This window comes from Schistocerca gregaria, chromosome 1, assembly GCF_023897955.1.
Source record: "Schistocerca gregaria isolate iqSchGreg1 chromosome 1, iqSchGreg1.2, whole genome shotgun sequence".
Taxonomy (NCBI): domain Eukaryota; kingdom Metazoa; phylum Arthropoda; class Insecta; order Orthoptera; family Acrididae; genus Schistocerca; species Schistocerca gregaria.
In genome coordinates, this window is record NC_064920.1 from 218,589,827 (window position 1) to 218,604,080 (window position 14,254).

General features: G+C 39.4%; 1 protein-coding gene and 1 long non-coding RNA gene across 5 annotated transcripts in view; one reads left to right on the top strand and one right to left on the bottom strand.

The window, feature by feature from the left end:
• Positions 1–8,531, top strand: part of LOC126337691 (uncharacterized) — a 33,598-nt gene extending 25,067 nt beyond the window's left edge. For both annotated transcript variants that reach the window (XR_007565098.1, XR_007565097.1), the window contains exons 2-3: positions 6,232–6,761; positions 6,880–8,531. This is a non-coding gene — a long non-coding RNA (uncharacterized LOC126337691). The remainder of the gene's footprint in view (positions 1–6,231; positions 6,762–6,879) is intronic.
• Positions 1–14,254, bottom strand: part of LOC126337512 (uncharacterized) — a 31,392-nt gene that overhangs the window by 15,424 nt on the left and 1,714 nt on the right. For all 3 annotated transcript variants that reach the window (XM_050001476.1, XM_050001475.1, XM_050001477.1), the window contains one exon: positions 2,247–2,384. In XM_050001476.1, the coding sequence (XP_049857433.1) occupies positions 2,247–2,384 (138 nt within the window). The remainder of the gene's footprint in view (positions 1–2,246; positions 2,385–14,254) is intronic.

Below are 14,254 nucleotides of genomic sequence, written 5' to 3' on the forward strand. Positions count from 1 at the left end.
AATAATCCCATTGATCATGTTGAGGCTTTTATAGGGAGTGACAGAAACAGGAATATCACCCAGCCGGTCACATAGTAACACCCGGAATTGGGCACCACTTCTCATCGTGGACAGTGCTGTCACTTCCCCAAACTTATTCTCAAGATGTACAACAAAAAAATTGAGGCTTCATAGGTGGAAAGGAGTCCCCGTCCATTCTGCTACAGTCTAAATACCGAGGTGAATATGGCTCTCTTATTTCTGTAGCCCTACATTCCTCCCATGATGTAGCAAGGGAGGGAAACGATTTAGGGTCATATCCATCAGCATTGAACTCGATCTTGTCCTTCTCAGAAACTGCTGGCACCATACGCTCACCAACAAGAGAAGACTTAGTCCGCTTCATTGTGGATCATCTGCCCTGATGCCACCCACTCTGATCAGAGGCTCTCCCCACATATGCCACCCAGCCACAACAAAGGCCACCTAGTATGATGGCCATTGTCAGGATTCCTGATGCCCCAGGAAGACAGGCATCTACTCCTTGGCATACATGAGGAGTTTACAGCTCAGGAATCAGCAGTGCGATCCATGTGTTGTCAGGGGGCTACCACCAAATGAGTACATGACAGACTCACCACAATGGACTGGCTACCATGCTGGATATTGGGCACAGAGAAATTCAATACTGTCCTGGGGGTGAAGGAGGACAGGAGACAACGGAAGAAGATGACATACCCTGAAAAAGTGTCCTCACCCAAATAGTTGAATTGCAGGTGGAGATGCAAATTCATGACAAGAGGTTCAGGAGATCAAATCTAAGGGCACTGTGGTAACTCATGCACCATATAAGACGCCGTTCCCCATATGGCCTGCTCTTCTGTAGAATTTGGAAAGTGGCCGGACAAATCATAAAATGGGACCTGCACTTATACAGCCAAAAAGTGTGAGACTCCTTTCATTCACCTCTTGCGACAGGCAGGAATACCCTGGGCCTATTCTAAACCCCCGAACCATAGGGGAATGGTGGCTGACTGCTTGCCTCTGTTTAGCACCATCAGGGAGACCGTCAATCATTCACGCCTATGCAATGCACAACAGACTGATCAGGTAATTCGTAACTTTCTGCATGATATGCAGACTGGCCTACAGCTCAAACTTGCCAACGTACCTGAAGAACACCCCTTTATTGTGACACTTATACAGAAAGAAACCACCCATATGTGCCAGCAGGACTACACAGGTTGATTTTCCATGGCCTACATGATCTCTGCCACCCAGGCATCACAGAGTTGGTGAAACTTGTCTCCCATTATGTTTGTCAAAAAATGATTCAAATGGATCTGAGCAGTATAGAACTTAACATCTATGGTCATCAGTCCCCTAGAACTTAGAACTACTTAAACAACACCCAGTCATCACTAGGCAGAGAAAATCCCTGAACCCACCGGGAATTGAACCCAGGAACCTGGGCGTGGGAAGCGAGAACGCTACCGCACGACCATGAGCTGTGGACTATGTTTATCAGCAGTGGGCCTGCTGTTGCGTAGTATGCCAACAGAGAAAGATTACACGGCACATGCATGTGCCCACTGGCAACTTTCTGGAGGTCACTGAGAGATTTGCCCATATTTACCTGGACATTGTAGGCCACTGCCACCATCAGAAGAACAGCAACACCTATTAACAATTAACGATAGATTCAGGTATTGGCCTGAAGCAATCCCAGTCGAAAATACCACTGCTGAGACATTGGCAGCAGCGTTTATGGTGCAAAAGGTCACACAATTTATTTGTCTGCTACATATAAAGACTGATAGAGGACGCCAGATTGAATCTGAGCTTTTCATGAAGATAGGCAAATTATGTGTGCAACACACTATCTGACCACAAGCTACCACCTAGCCAACAATGGGATGGTGGAGCACTGGCACCACTCCTTGAAAGCAGCATTAATGTGGTATGATACAAATTGGACCACAGCCTTACCCCTCATACTTCTCAGCCTATGAGCAGTACACAAGCCAGACTGAAATCACCGCTAGACCCTGTTTATGGAGAGACACTTCATCTACCAGGGGAAATTGTCCCTTCTTCGAAACAAAGACTGTGCCCAAAGGCTTAATTATTTCAGCAGTCTTTTTCATTTTTTTCTGTAGTGACCCAACACCATCTCTATGTGATGAATAGCAGTCTATCCTTTCCATAATACTGTTGTTATTCCATCCCAGGCTTCCCATTTTTAAATGTAAGGAAAAGATACATACCTGATAACTCTTGTTCTAGGCTTGAAATTCTCTCTTTTTTGGAATTTAAAACACACAAAAATTTGCTGTACAAAATATTTTCAATCTCCGTTTTGTTCTGGGTATATTCTTCTATTTTTCGCACCAAAGCCATTCTCTCTGCAATTGTGGACAATAATTGACACTGTATAGTTAACTAATTTACTTTCACACAAAACAAATACTAATTACTCTATGTAAATAACAAAATAAAACCAATGAAAACAAGAAAAGAACAGCTTTGCTTAAAAATTCTTAGAATGAAAGCAATAACAAAAATCTAGATTTGTATATGAAAAATCTTATGATAATCAACAAAAATGAGAACCTAAATAAATACATATGATTATTTCAATTTGATGATAATTTTTATAATGCCAACTGTAAAGACAGTTATTTAAGAATATGACTGATAAAAATATGCATTTTCTTTTACCAGAGAACAGAAATATGTTGTTAACAATACAATCAGTTCATAATCCTACAGAAACAACACACAAGTTACATTAATAGCTACTATAGTTGGCATATCATATTTAAGCAGCAATTAGATTGCAAAAATCATTACTGAAACAATGAAACAACTATATTTGAATGTAAAATACAAATGACAGAATAAGAGTAATTAGTAATATGGGAATAACACCTACATCTACATCCATACTGCGCAAGCCACCTGATGGTGCGTGTCGGAGGGTACCTTGAGTACCTCTATCGGTTCTCCCTTCTATTCCAGTCTCGTATTGTGTGTGGAAAGAAAGACTGTCGGTATGCATCTGTGTGGGCTCTAATCTCTCTGATTTTATCCTCATGGTCTCTTTTGCGAGATATATGTAGGAGGGAGCAATATGTTGCTTGACTCCTCAGTGAAGGTATGTTCTCGAAACTTCAACAAAAGCCTGTACCGAGCTACTGAGTGTCAATGGGACTACTGGTATCTTTGGCTAAAACTTTATTTCCTCCTCCTATGTTTCACAGAAATGAAGTACTAATTTCTTGACTTAAGTGTAATTTTCTTTCAATCTTCTTTTCTCTGTTCTAGTTTTAGTAACTAGCAAATTATTTTATGTTGTGTTCTGTATTTTTCAAGTTAATGCTTTTGGCTGTCTCATGGACACAAGTATTTATATGGCACACAAAAAACCAGAATCTAAACTAAGGCACAACTTTAAGACAAATTAGTGTTTCCACCATATGTAGGAACCACACATTTGAATAAACAGTCAAATTTGTTTGATTTGACACAAATTACCACATTGTTTCAACAATATCTGAGGCCAGAGACAATAATAATTTCCATTCTTAAACAAATAGTGACAGGTACTACCATTAAAATTTGTAAATTTAAAGGTCAGAATGAATGCGACATAAGTCAAATATTTGGGGACATATGAGATTATGCTACTTTGAGTCTAAATCAAACAGACAGCAAGCTGAATACACTGTTGCCTACTGCAGTCAGCTGTGACCGACCAGAATGCAAGCCAGTCACTGCAATCCACACGTTGAATGTCACTCGAAAGTACTCCACCTGCTGTGCAGCAAACATGAATAACAGTTCTGATGATGAGCAACTGTTGTTTTCCTTTGCATTATCTTTGAGAAAGCAAAGAAATAGAGTCTGTACTATTATTAGTAAACTACAAGAGTATGGTGAATTTCAGTCTCTTCAAGGATCCATCCTGTTCAGATCATTCCTTCAGTTATTTTTGTAGATCTTGTGAATATTTTGAAATGTTAGCTTAAGTTCATTGAACTGAATATCTGGATTAACTACAGTCATGCATTGTTTTAAGCACTCAAGAGTTTTTTATTGAATGATTCTTCATAATGATAATGCATTATTATTATTATTATATACAACCCCAGTCACTCAAAGGAACAGTTATGATATAGAATTGTTGGCTCTTAGTTCATGCAAACATACCTGTTATATCAAGTGAACTGTATAATACATCTGCATCCACCAAATAAGTAATCTTTCTTTTTCTTCCAACAATTCTTACTTTTCCAACTACAGTCTTTGTTGAAAATCACAATCTGCCAGTTGCTTGTGGTGGGCAAGAGCAGTCTAGTGCGGGCACCCACCTCCTTTTCGATGGGGTATAGTATATCTTCTTATACTTTGCCGAGCATGCACACAATGTGTGACAAAGACAACAACAGTTCACGTCCACTGCCCGATAGTAGAGAGTGAGTCTGGAATTCCAAGATCTGTATCCATTCTCTTATACTGGGACTCATGGGATGAAAAGAAAAGAAAGCTCTCTCAACTGATAGCTATCATATGATGCAGATAAAAAAGTAATCTCTCATGGATCATAGTATTATTATTCACAATAGCACTAAATGAAGGAATAGCGTTATTGTATTTTCTCCAAACTAAGCTTCAAGGTGAGATCGTTATTTCAATGACTTCTGATTTCAGTTACCTCGACCCAGATTCATAAGTACATGCAGTTCACAGTTCTGAGGGATAATTGGAAACTGAATCAGCAGCTAGAACCTGCACTTCTGATTGAGCCCTGTTTGGGGAAATTTTCATTTAACTTCTTTAAATACAATCGACAATTATGACATTTTATTTAAGTAATTTACAGCTGGAGTGCCACCCAATATTTGCCCCAGCACATTATGAAAGCTCAGAAGATTTTGACACAAATTTCATAATCAAAATATAAGCATCATAAGTATTAATAATAATTAAACTTGAGTCTTTGTAAATGCATAAACTACATGCTAAAGGGGCTCATAAAAATAAACAGGGTGGTCATAAACAGTCTCAAAATCTTGCAAGAGTGTTGCAGGGTAAGTTGTGCTAAGCTATAATGGCTTAGGAAAAAATTTGATATGTTGTGCCATTTCTGAGTTAATTAGCTTTGAAGTTAGCCAATCAGGCCACTACACCAGCAAATTCAAATGGCCTTCCAGAGTCGGTGTCACCAAATGTGTTCTTCATTTGGTTTCCTAAAAACTGAACAAGACAACAATTAAAAAACCGGACATGGGACTGTACTAAGGACCGAACCCACACCAGATGCTGAGCAGTCTTGTGCACCATTATCTACACTATGAGAACAATTGATACAAATTGTATCTGGCAGGCCATTCGAATCTGCATGCACGATGGTCCAGTTAGCTAACTTCAATGCTAATTAAATGGTAAATGGGTCAATGTACTGAATTTTTTCCTTAAAAATTATTTCTTAGCACAGCCTACCCTGCAACACCCTTGAAATCTTTACAGACTGTTTCTGACCACACTGTATATGATAGGATGATGCCATAACATGTAGCACATAGACAATGATGGGTTGCCCAATCTCTGTTTGATTGAACTTTTAGTTCTTAAAAAAGAAATTAATCAGTCTCAATAAAAGCAGCAACCTCATTTTCTCATTCTAATGAATTTTAATGGTGAGAATGCTTTCAATGATTACTTGTGGGAAAAAATGCATTTTTATTTTGCCTAAAGGACTTATTTGTGTGTGGATATAAAAATCTTGGGCTCAGGACAGAAAAAGGGAATGGCCTCTGCATAATTAATTTTTAAGATGAAGCATTCAAATTTGTAGAAGTGAGTATGAAACAGAACCTGTAGGGGTAGCTACAAGTCAAGAAATATCATAACACTAATACAGTGTTATTAAAAACTGCCAGAAAATCCATATGAATGAGGTTTTATCTGCATTCTATGTAAGTTGTACAATACAATAGTCATAAGCAGGGGACCCTACATTCAGTACAGGCCCATGGACAACAGTTTCAAACTACAAAATTTGTGACTAGACTGAGAATTTCTTGGTAGGGAGGAAGCAGCAGGTAATCTTGGTTGAAGAATTGTTGACAGATGTAGAAGTACCATCAGAACAAGCAAGCCTAAAGAGTGTGTGAGTGTGAATGTGTGTGGGTGGGTGTATTAATGACCTAGCAAATAATATTAATAGTAACATGAAATGTTTTGCAGGTGAAGCAGCCACCTAGAATGAAGTAAAATCTGAAAATAAGTTGCATAAATATCTAGTCAGACCTTGACAAGATTTCCAAGTGGTGCCAAGATTGACAGTTTGTCTTAAACTTAAAACTGTCACAAAACAATTTATGGGGATAATAGACTGCTGTAGGAAAAGCAGGTGGCAAGCATCATTTCATTGCTGGGGTATACAAAGAGAACCACAGGCTTTTCTGACTGAAGGAAGAGTTTCATGGAAATTGTGAAAAACTTGCAGTACAAAAACCTGAATATGAACATAAACTATTCTGTGAAAACAGGAATTATCCTCTGGCACACACTTCACAGTAGTTACCACAGTATGGCTGCAGATGTAGCTATTAGCTGTAGATAGGCAGTCATAATATCCACTGCATCTGTGACTTCTTTAGTTAGTGATTAAGGTGCAGGTGCTACACTAGTGTGAGAAAGATACTTCTGGATCCACTTCTAAGAAAGGAGAACCCTACATATGTGTACAAGAAATGTATTTACTGGACACAAATGTGAGTTGGCAAATGTCTAATACGTATTTTGACAATTTAATTGTTTGAGTTTATTTATTGATTTTTTTTTTTTTTTAGTTCTCTGTTGCTATTTGAGTTTACATTTTGTGATTTACAGATATCGAGCGAAGCAGTGGACACTAGAAAATGGAGTGTCAAGTAGAGGGTTCAGAACATTTCTCATATTCTGCTATTTGATACAACAGATGGATTACAGCAGCAAAGCCAGAAACATTTGCACCATGTATAGGGATAATGCCACTGGACAGAATACTGCAAGAAAATGGTTTTCTACTTTTAAGGAGGATCATTTTGACATTATTGGCTCTCCACATGCAAGGAGATCTTTGGGGTTTGATGATGATCATGTAAACACATTAATCCACAACGATCCATATCAGTGTACACCAGAACTGGCAAATGTGTTAAACTGTGATCATTCCACCGTTGTGCTACGTTGCATGCAATGGGGAAGGTTCAAAACTTGTGTGTATGGATGCAGCATGCTCTAAGCCAAAACCACAAAAATCAGCAGGTGGCAATGTGTGGATATCTGCTTGCCTGTCATCAACTGGCTCGTGAACAACACCAACTAGTTCTATCTTGTATCATTACTCGTGACAAGAAATGGTGCATTTATGTTAACATACGGAAAAGAAAGGAATGGTTGACCCTAAACAAAGCAGCAACTCCCCATACAAAGCCCTCCGCACATCCACAACAGATAATGTTATGCGCATCTGGTGGAAGAATGACGGTGTGATGTACCATGAATTGTTTTCCCAAGATGTAACCAACAACATCTATGCCAACAACTGAGACATCTTGTAGATGCAATCCAGGAACAACCAGGAAGACTACATGAAGTGATGCTACTTCCCAATAATACCCAGCAGCATTTTGATAGACTGGCAAAAAAACACAATACAGGAGTTGATCTTGCATCCTCGGATTTTTACTTTTCCCATTCTCTATCGAACAGCCTTCACGGAACTTCCTTTCCTGATGAAAATTCACTCTCAAAATGTCTCTCTGAATTCTTTGCCTCAAAACTACGTGAGTTCTAGTGTCACAGAACTGGAAAGTTATCCCAGCATTGGTAGACTGCCGTAAATAGTGAAGAATATATTATTCATGACTGAAGTCTCTGTTACGTGTATATATTGCATTTCTTAAAAAGATGGAAAACACTACAACTTATCCTCCAATCCAAAATATTTTTTGAAACAGAAGAAAGTGATTCATATGTGAATACCACTGGCTTTTGTCAAACGTGTGTGAGTGGTTGGACATTAATGTGCTTATACTTGAAGCAGGAAGGCAATCTGCGATCGGTATTTAATGAGATGGGCTGTGGCACTTTGTACAGCAGTACAATGTTTGAATTCCATTACAAAAGTGTTACCATGAAACAACAGAAATAGTACTAGTAATCCTTTTTTGGTGGCAGATTATGACTTTATCATTGACTGAGTGGATTGGAAGGTTTGATGGAATGCCATGTATATATCAGCGACTGTATTGTGTGATGTGTTATTTTTATAGAGGCAATAAAGAGCTTGCAATTCGCATTCATTTTTTGTGCTTTTTTTCTGAATGTGGTTTACAAAAATATGTGGTTTACCAGTTATGTTACCATTATTAATTGAACATCATCATGCCACTGTCTTGCATTTCAGGCAGTTTGAGGACTTATACATAGCCTTTGAATTAGAAGAAGAGAGAACAGCTGTAGATGATGCCAGGGTAAGTGGGCCCTCACTGACACAGTTAGCAGTCAAACGAACTGGCATCGAGAAGATGAATGTGATTACTACCACAATCCCTGTAGGCCACAACAAATGTTGCTGCGCCCAGCATTGATCACTTCAGATCCAGTCATAAGATTGGGTGGGGAGATAACTGTGGCAGAGTACACTGAGAAATGTGTGCATGGCTGTTCTCCTGCTGGCCAGGCACATTTCCCTGACATGGGCCAGATGAGAGTTACCATGTATCCTGCACTTGTAAGTGTTAAACACCAAAGATGTACAGCCATTGCAGGCTTTGACTTTCCTCATCATGATGCCTGAAGCTGGCTCTGCATGTCATTGCCTTTTTTTGGTACTGCCACACGCCCAAAAGATATGACAGATGGAAAGGTAAAATCTGCTCTCAGTACTACATTCTTCTTTGCACTATTCATCCATTCACTTGCATGTTTCATTGCTGTACCAGATATGAGTTCACAATGATGAGGTGTGAGACAAAACTTGGTAAATAGCATCCTCACTCATACAGAAGCTTACAATGAATCATTGCTAATTGTTGAGATGTGTTTCGACAATACAGACAACTTTCCACATCGGCATCTTTGAAACAAAAGATTCCTTCCTTATCCGTGATGTAGATCAGTTTCTTGTCTATGGTTCCTTTGAGATGTCTAGTGACTCACTCAGATGGTCAGATGGTTGCCTGTGAATAAAAGTATGGCTGTTAATCAAATCTGGCAGTAACTCCTTAATTTGTTTCATTCTTTCTTGGTCTGCTGAAGTGATTCTAATCTCATCTACATAAATGAGTAGGGAGATTGAACATTTTCCTACACCATCTACAGAGATGCAAATTTGTTGGTTGTAATCCAGTTGATTTGCATTCAATTTGGCATACCACTGCTGACCAGTTTGGTGAAGTCCATAAATGGTTTTTCTAAGCCATTTCAATATGTGGAGCATGTCACTTGTCTTCATGACTATAGATTAGATTAGATTAATACTTGTTCCATAGATCATGAATATGACACTTCGTAATGATGTGGAACGTGTCAGGTTAATAAAAGATGTATGTACAAGATATTGTATTACACAAAATATTGCATGACACTAATGTTTAAGCTAGTTTTTTTTCTCCTCCCTTAATTTATATCTAAAAATTCAGCCAGTGAGTAGAATGAGTTGTCGTCTAGAAATTCTTTTAATTTATTTTTAAATGTTGGTTGACTCTCTGTCAGGCTTTTGATGCTGTTTGGTAGGTGACCAAAGACTTTTGTGGCAGCATAATTTACCCCTTTCTGTGCCAAAGTCAGATTTAACCCTGCATAGTGAAGATCATCCTTTCTCCTGGTGTTATAGCTATGCACACTGCTATTACTTTTGAACTGGGTAGGATTATTAACAACAAATTTCATTAGTGAATATATATACTGTGAGATGTCTTCAGGATGACTGTGGGTGGGCTCCAGCAATTATTCTGATTACATGTTTTTGAGCAATGAATACTTTTCTACCCAATGATGAATTACCCCAGAATATGATGCCATACGAAAGCAGTGAATGAAAGTAGGCATAGTAAGCTAATTTACTGAGATTCTTGTCACCAAAATTTGCAATAACCCTAATAGCATACGTAGCTGAACTCAGACGTTTCAGCAGGCCATCAATGTGTTGCTTCCAGTTTAACCTCTCATCAATGGCCACACCTAAAAATTTTGAAAATTCTACCTTACTTTTGTTAAATAGTTTTATCCTGAAATCTCCATAAGATGTTTGCTGTGAAGCAAGTGCAAACTTATTTATCTATCTTTGTTGTGTCAATATGATGGGATCTTGTCACCTGGTCAGTATGCTGATTCATTTATTTATTCATATTCTTCTTCATGAAAGAGAAAACTACTGGGTTGTGGGATAAGTCGGGATATATGTAAGCAAAGTGAAGTGGCTGTTAGAAATTACATTACTAATTAACTCTCATTAAGCTCATAAAACTGTTGGTGCTTATTCAAATTTAACATAATAAAACCCATAGAAAAGATGCTATTTTGAGAAAAACTGGCATTTTTAAAAAATTATATATCAAATCAAATCAAATTTTATTGTCGTTAAACAACTTAGCGTTGTAGTAGACAGCATCAAAAAATACAAAGAGAGGTACCAAAACACAATCAATGCAATACAATACATACATACAGTTTTTTTTAAAGGTACCAATTAGTTTTTTAAAAAATATACAGAAAAGTATTCACAGTTATACATCTCCTTGGGTCAAATTTGTCACAGAATATGATAGCGCCTATATTTTCACTAAATGCTATAATCATCATAAAATAGCAGCTGTGTATGTTTTAGTGATGCCTACATCGTCACACTGATATTTAATGTACAGCTGTTATCTACATGCCATTAAGACTAGAGACCTGCCTATATTCAGCAATGATGCCTGTCATACAGCTACCAGGAGTCCTCAATCCTAGCATGTAAATAATCAGACAATTTATATACAAGATAACTAATTAGGCTATATTATAATTCTTCTTCAACAGCCAAATAGTTAGTGTTGCTGCCTTTGGGGCAGAGTTTGATTACTGGTACCTCCTCAGACTTTTACTGAGGTAGAGAGGTCTGGAACAGAATTCAATCAGCCTCTTAAGGCCAAATGATGAGCTGCTTGAATACGGAAGCTATACTCACATAGCATAGACACAGCAGTCCCTGCTCCATATGGGATGATGGATAGTGGGGTTAAGGAGGAGGTTGGAGTGGTGAGGGGGACAGATAGCAGAGTAGGAATGTGGAACAGTAACATGCTGATTGTGGGAGCATGCAGGCATGTAGTGGGGACAGGATAAGGCAATTACGTACAGTTGGGAGGTTAGATGGAGCAGGGAGGGGGAAGAGTGAAATGGAGGAAGTAGAGGAGGGGAGAAAAAGAGTGTGGGTGCATTTATGGAACAGAAAGCTGTGCAGTGCTGGAGTGGGAGCAGCAAGGGGGATAGGTTGGTGAAGGAGAGTGTCTAATGGAAGTTGAGGTCAGAGGTGTTACGGAAACGCTGGGTGCATTGCAGAAAGAGTTCCAACCTACACAATTCAGAAAACATGGTAGGAAGGATCCAAATGGCACAGGCTGTGAAGCAGTCACTGAAGTGAAGAACGTTGTGCTGGGTGGCATGCTCAGCAGCTTGGAGGTCCTGCTGTCTCTTACCACAATTTGTCTGTGGCCATTCACAGGGGCAGACAGTTTGTTGATTGTCATGCCCACACAGAATGCAGCACAGTGACTGCAGCTTAGTGTGTAGATCACATGACTGGCAGAGAATAAGATTCAGTTACTCCAGTCCTAGGTGCTACTGTGGCATGATAGGGATGCTCCTTGTCGCTGGATGGTGGGACTCTGGCAGGTGATGGGTGATTGGGGGAAATAAGTTTGTTTCAGTACAAGTAAAGGATGGTAATTTCAGTCTGTGAAGCCTTAATAAGACCCTGGGTAAATGTGGAGAGGGACTACCTATCACTACAGATGCGACCGTCATGGGTGGCTAGGCTGTATGGAAGGGGCTTCTTGGTATGGGATGCTGTAAAAGTGGAGTTATTGTTGGTGACTGCTCGGCTTGATACTGACAAAAGTACTGATGCAGCCGTCATTGAGGTGGCAGTCACTGTCGAGGAGGATAGCTTGTTGGCTTGAGTAGGACCAGATGAAGAGAATGGATGAGAACGTGTTGAGGTTCTGGCGGAATGTGGAAAGGGTATCCTCAACCTCAATCCAGATCAAAAAGTTTTCATTAGTGAATCTGAACCACGTGAGGCATTTGCGATCCTGGGTGGTTAGCAAGGATTCTTCTAAATGGCCCAGAATAGGTTGGTGTAGGATTGTGCCATGTGGGTGCCCACTGCCGAACCATAGATTTGTCGTAGGTGATGCGTTCAAAGGTGAAGTAATTATGGGTGAGGACATAGGAGGCTGTAGGTTTCAAATCATTCGGGTGTTGGGAAAGGTACTGTCCAATACGGGCAAGGTTATGGTCATTAGGGAATTAGGGATGTCATTGTAAAGGAAGGTGGCACCAATAATGATGATCATGGTGCTATGTGGTAGAGAAACAAGAACAATGGAGAGTTGATGGAAGAAATGGTTGGTGTCTCTTATACAAGAGGGTAGGTTTTGAGTAATAGGTTGAAGGTATTGGACTACAACAGCAGAGATTCTTTCAGTGGAGCGACAGTAACTGGCCACAATGCAGCGTCCTGGGTGGTTGGGTTTATGGAGTTTAGGAAGCATGTAGAAGGTGTTGGAATACTTGTGTCAATGTGTGTGTTACCTTCTTTAAAATAAGGACTTTTGGCAGAAAGCTTGTGTTTAGCTGTCTTTTTGTTGTGCCTGTCTACAGCTAACATCTCCTCTGTACGGTAAGGAGAAATTTATCATTTCCACAATATTGTCATGTTATATGGTTTGGTATATAGGTCCTAAGATAGAGACAGATGAATGTTCAAATAAATGCTGCAGTTCCACCTCCCCCTAGTGACCCTCTGACTTAATTTATAATGTTCTTCACCTATTTAACACCAAACATTCGACCATTGTTCCTCTAATTCTTTGGGAACATTTTTCATGATATCATGGCAGGTGGCTACCCCTTGGTGAAATTAAGGGTATTATGCATTTCATTCACAATTGGCTATGCACTTAAATCTTTTGGACCCTAAAGGCTTTGGAACTCACTGCAATGTAGCTGTTTCTGCAGTACAGTGCTATTGTTAAATATTTGACTCCTTTCAAAGACTGAGCCAGTACTTCTAAAATTTTATGAATGAATTCTGGCAAACTTCTGCCCTGTTATTCTCTTTATCATAAGTCTTAAATTATTCTTTTCGCTCAGGAGGACTGTCCAGTAGAGATCTTTTTATTGGTCGGGTGTTAGGATTCCCTGACAAGCCACCATTTCTTTGGAAATTTGATTTTGAGCTGTGAGAACCATTTGTCCTTACAAGGTGTTCCATAAATAAATATTCACTAAAGCAGAGCTCTCCTTGCCTGCACAAAGCTCATACAATTGGAGTATGACAGTTCCCTCAGAAGTTATCCACTAGCCACCAACCGCATCAGCACTTTTCTGCCAACCAAAGTTTGTGGTGCAAACCTTCTGCTTTAGCCCATGACATTACAGTGTTGTGTTTTGTGGTGTCATGGTGGCACAGCATACTTAAAATCGATTGTGTTTGCAGAGATTGTGTTGTAAATGCGATGGCACACTCTAGTGTGGGGTGTTTGCACTTCTATTGTCTGTGAGTGGTGTCAGTATTCATTGGACTCTGTGAGCACTTCTTGTAAGAATAATATTGGAAGAATTTGTGACAGTTTGTTATGAGCTATTGTTATTCTGGAAGCTATGACAATGGGGGACCACTTGTTGATAATGATTAAATGTCTACAGTTATTAGATTTAAATGAAGAGTATGTGAAATGTTACATCTGTGGAGAAGGTATGGCACTGACCAATGCTGCTACACCTTTGACCAGACCAGTATATGTGGTGCTGTAGGTGAGACGACATACAGTGTTCTGTCTGCAGGGGTTTTTGGTTTGAGAAGGGTGGAATGAGAGAGTGCATCAATGACACTTTTGCTGTCACTAATAGATCTATAACCTGAGGTAGAGGTGCTCATAATTGTCAGCTGATGAAGTCAACAAATGTCAATACGGAATCTTAGCTACGGTATCACAATGATCTGTGAAGT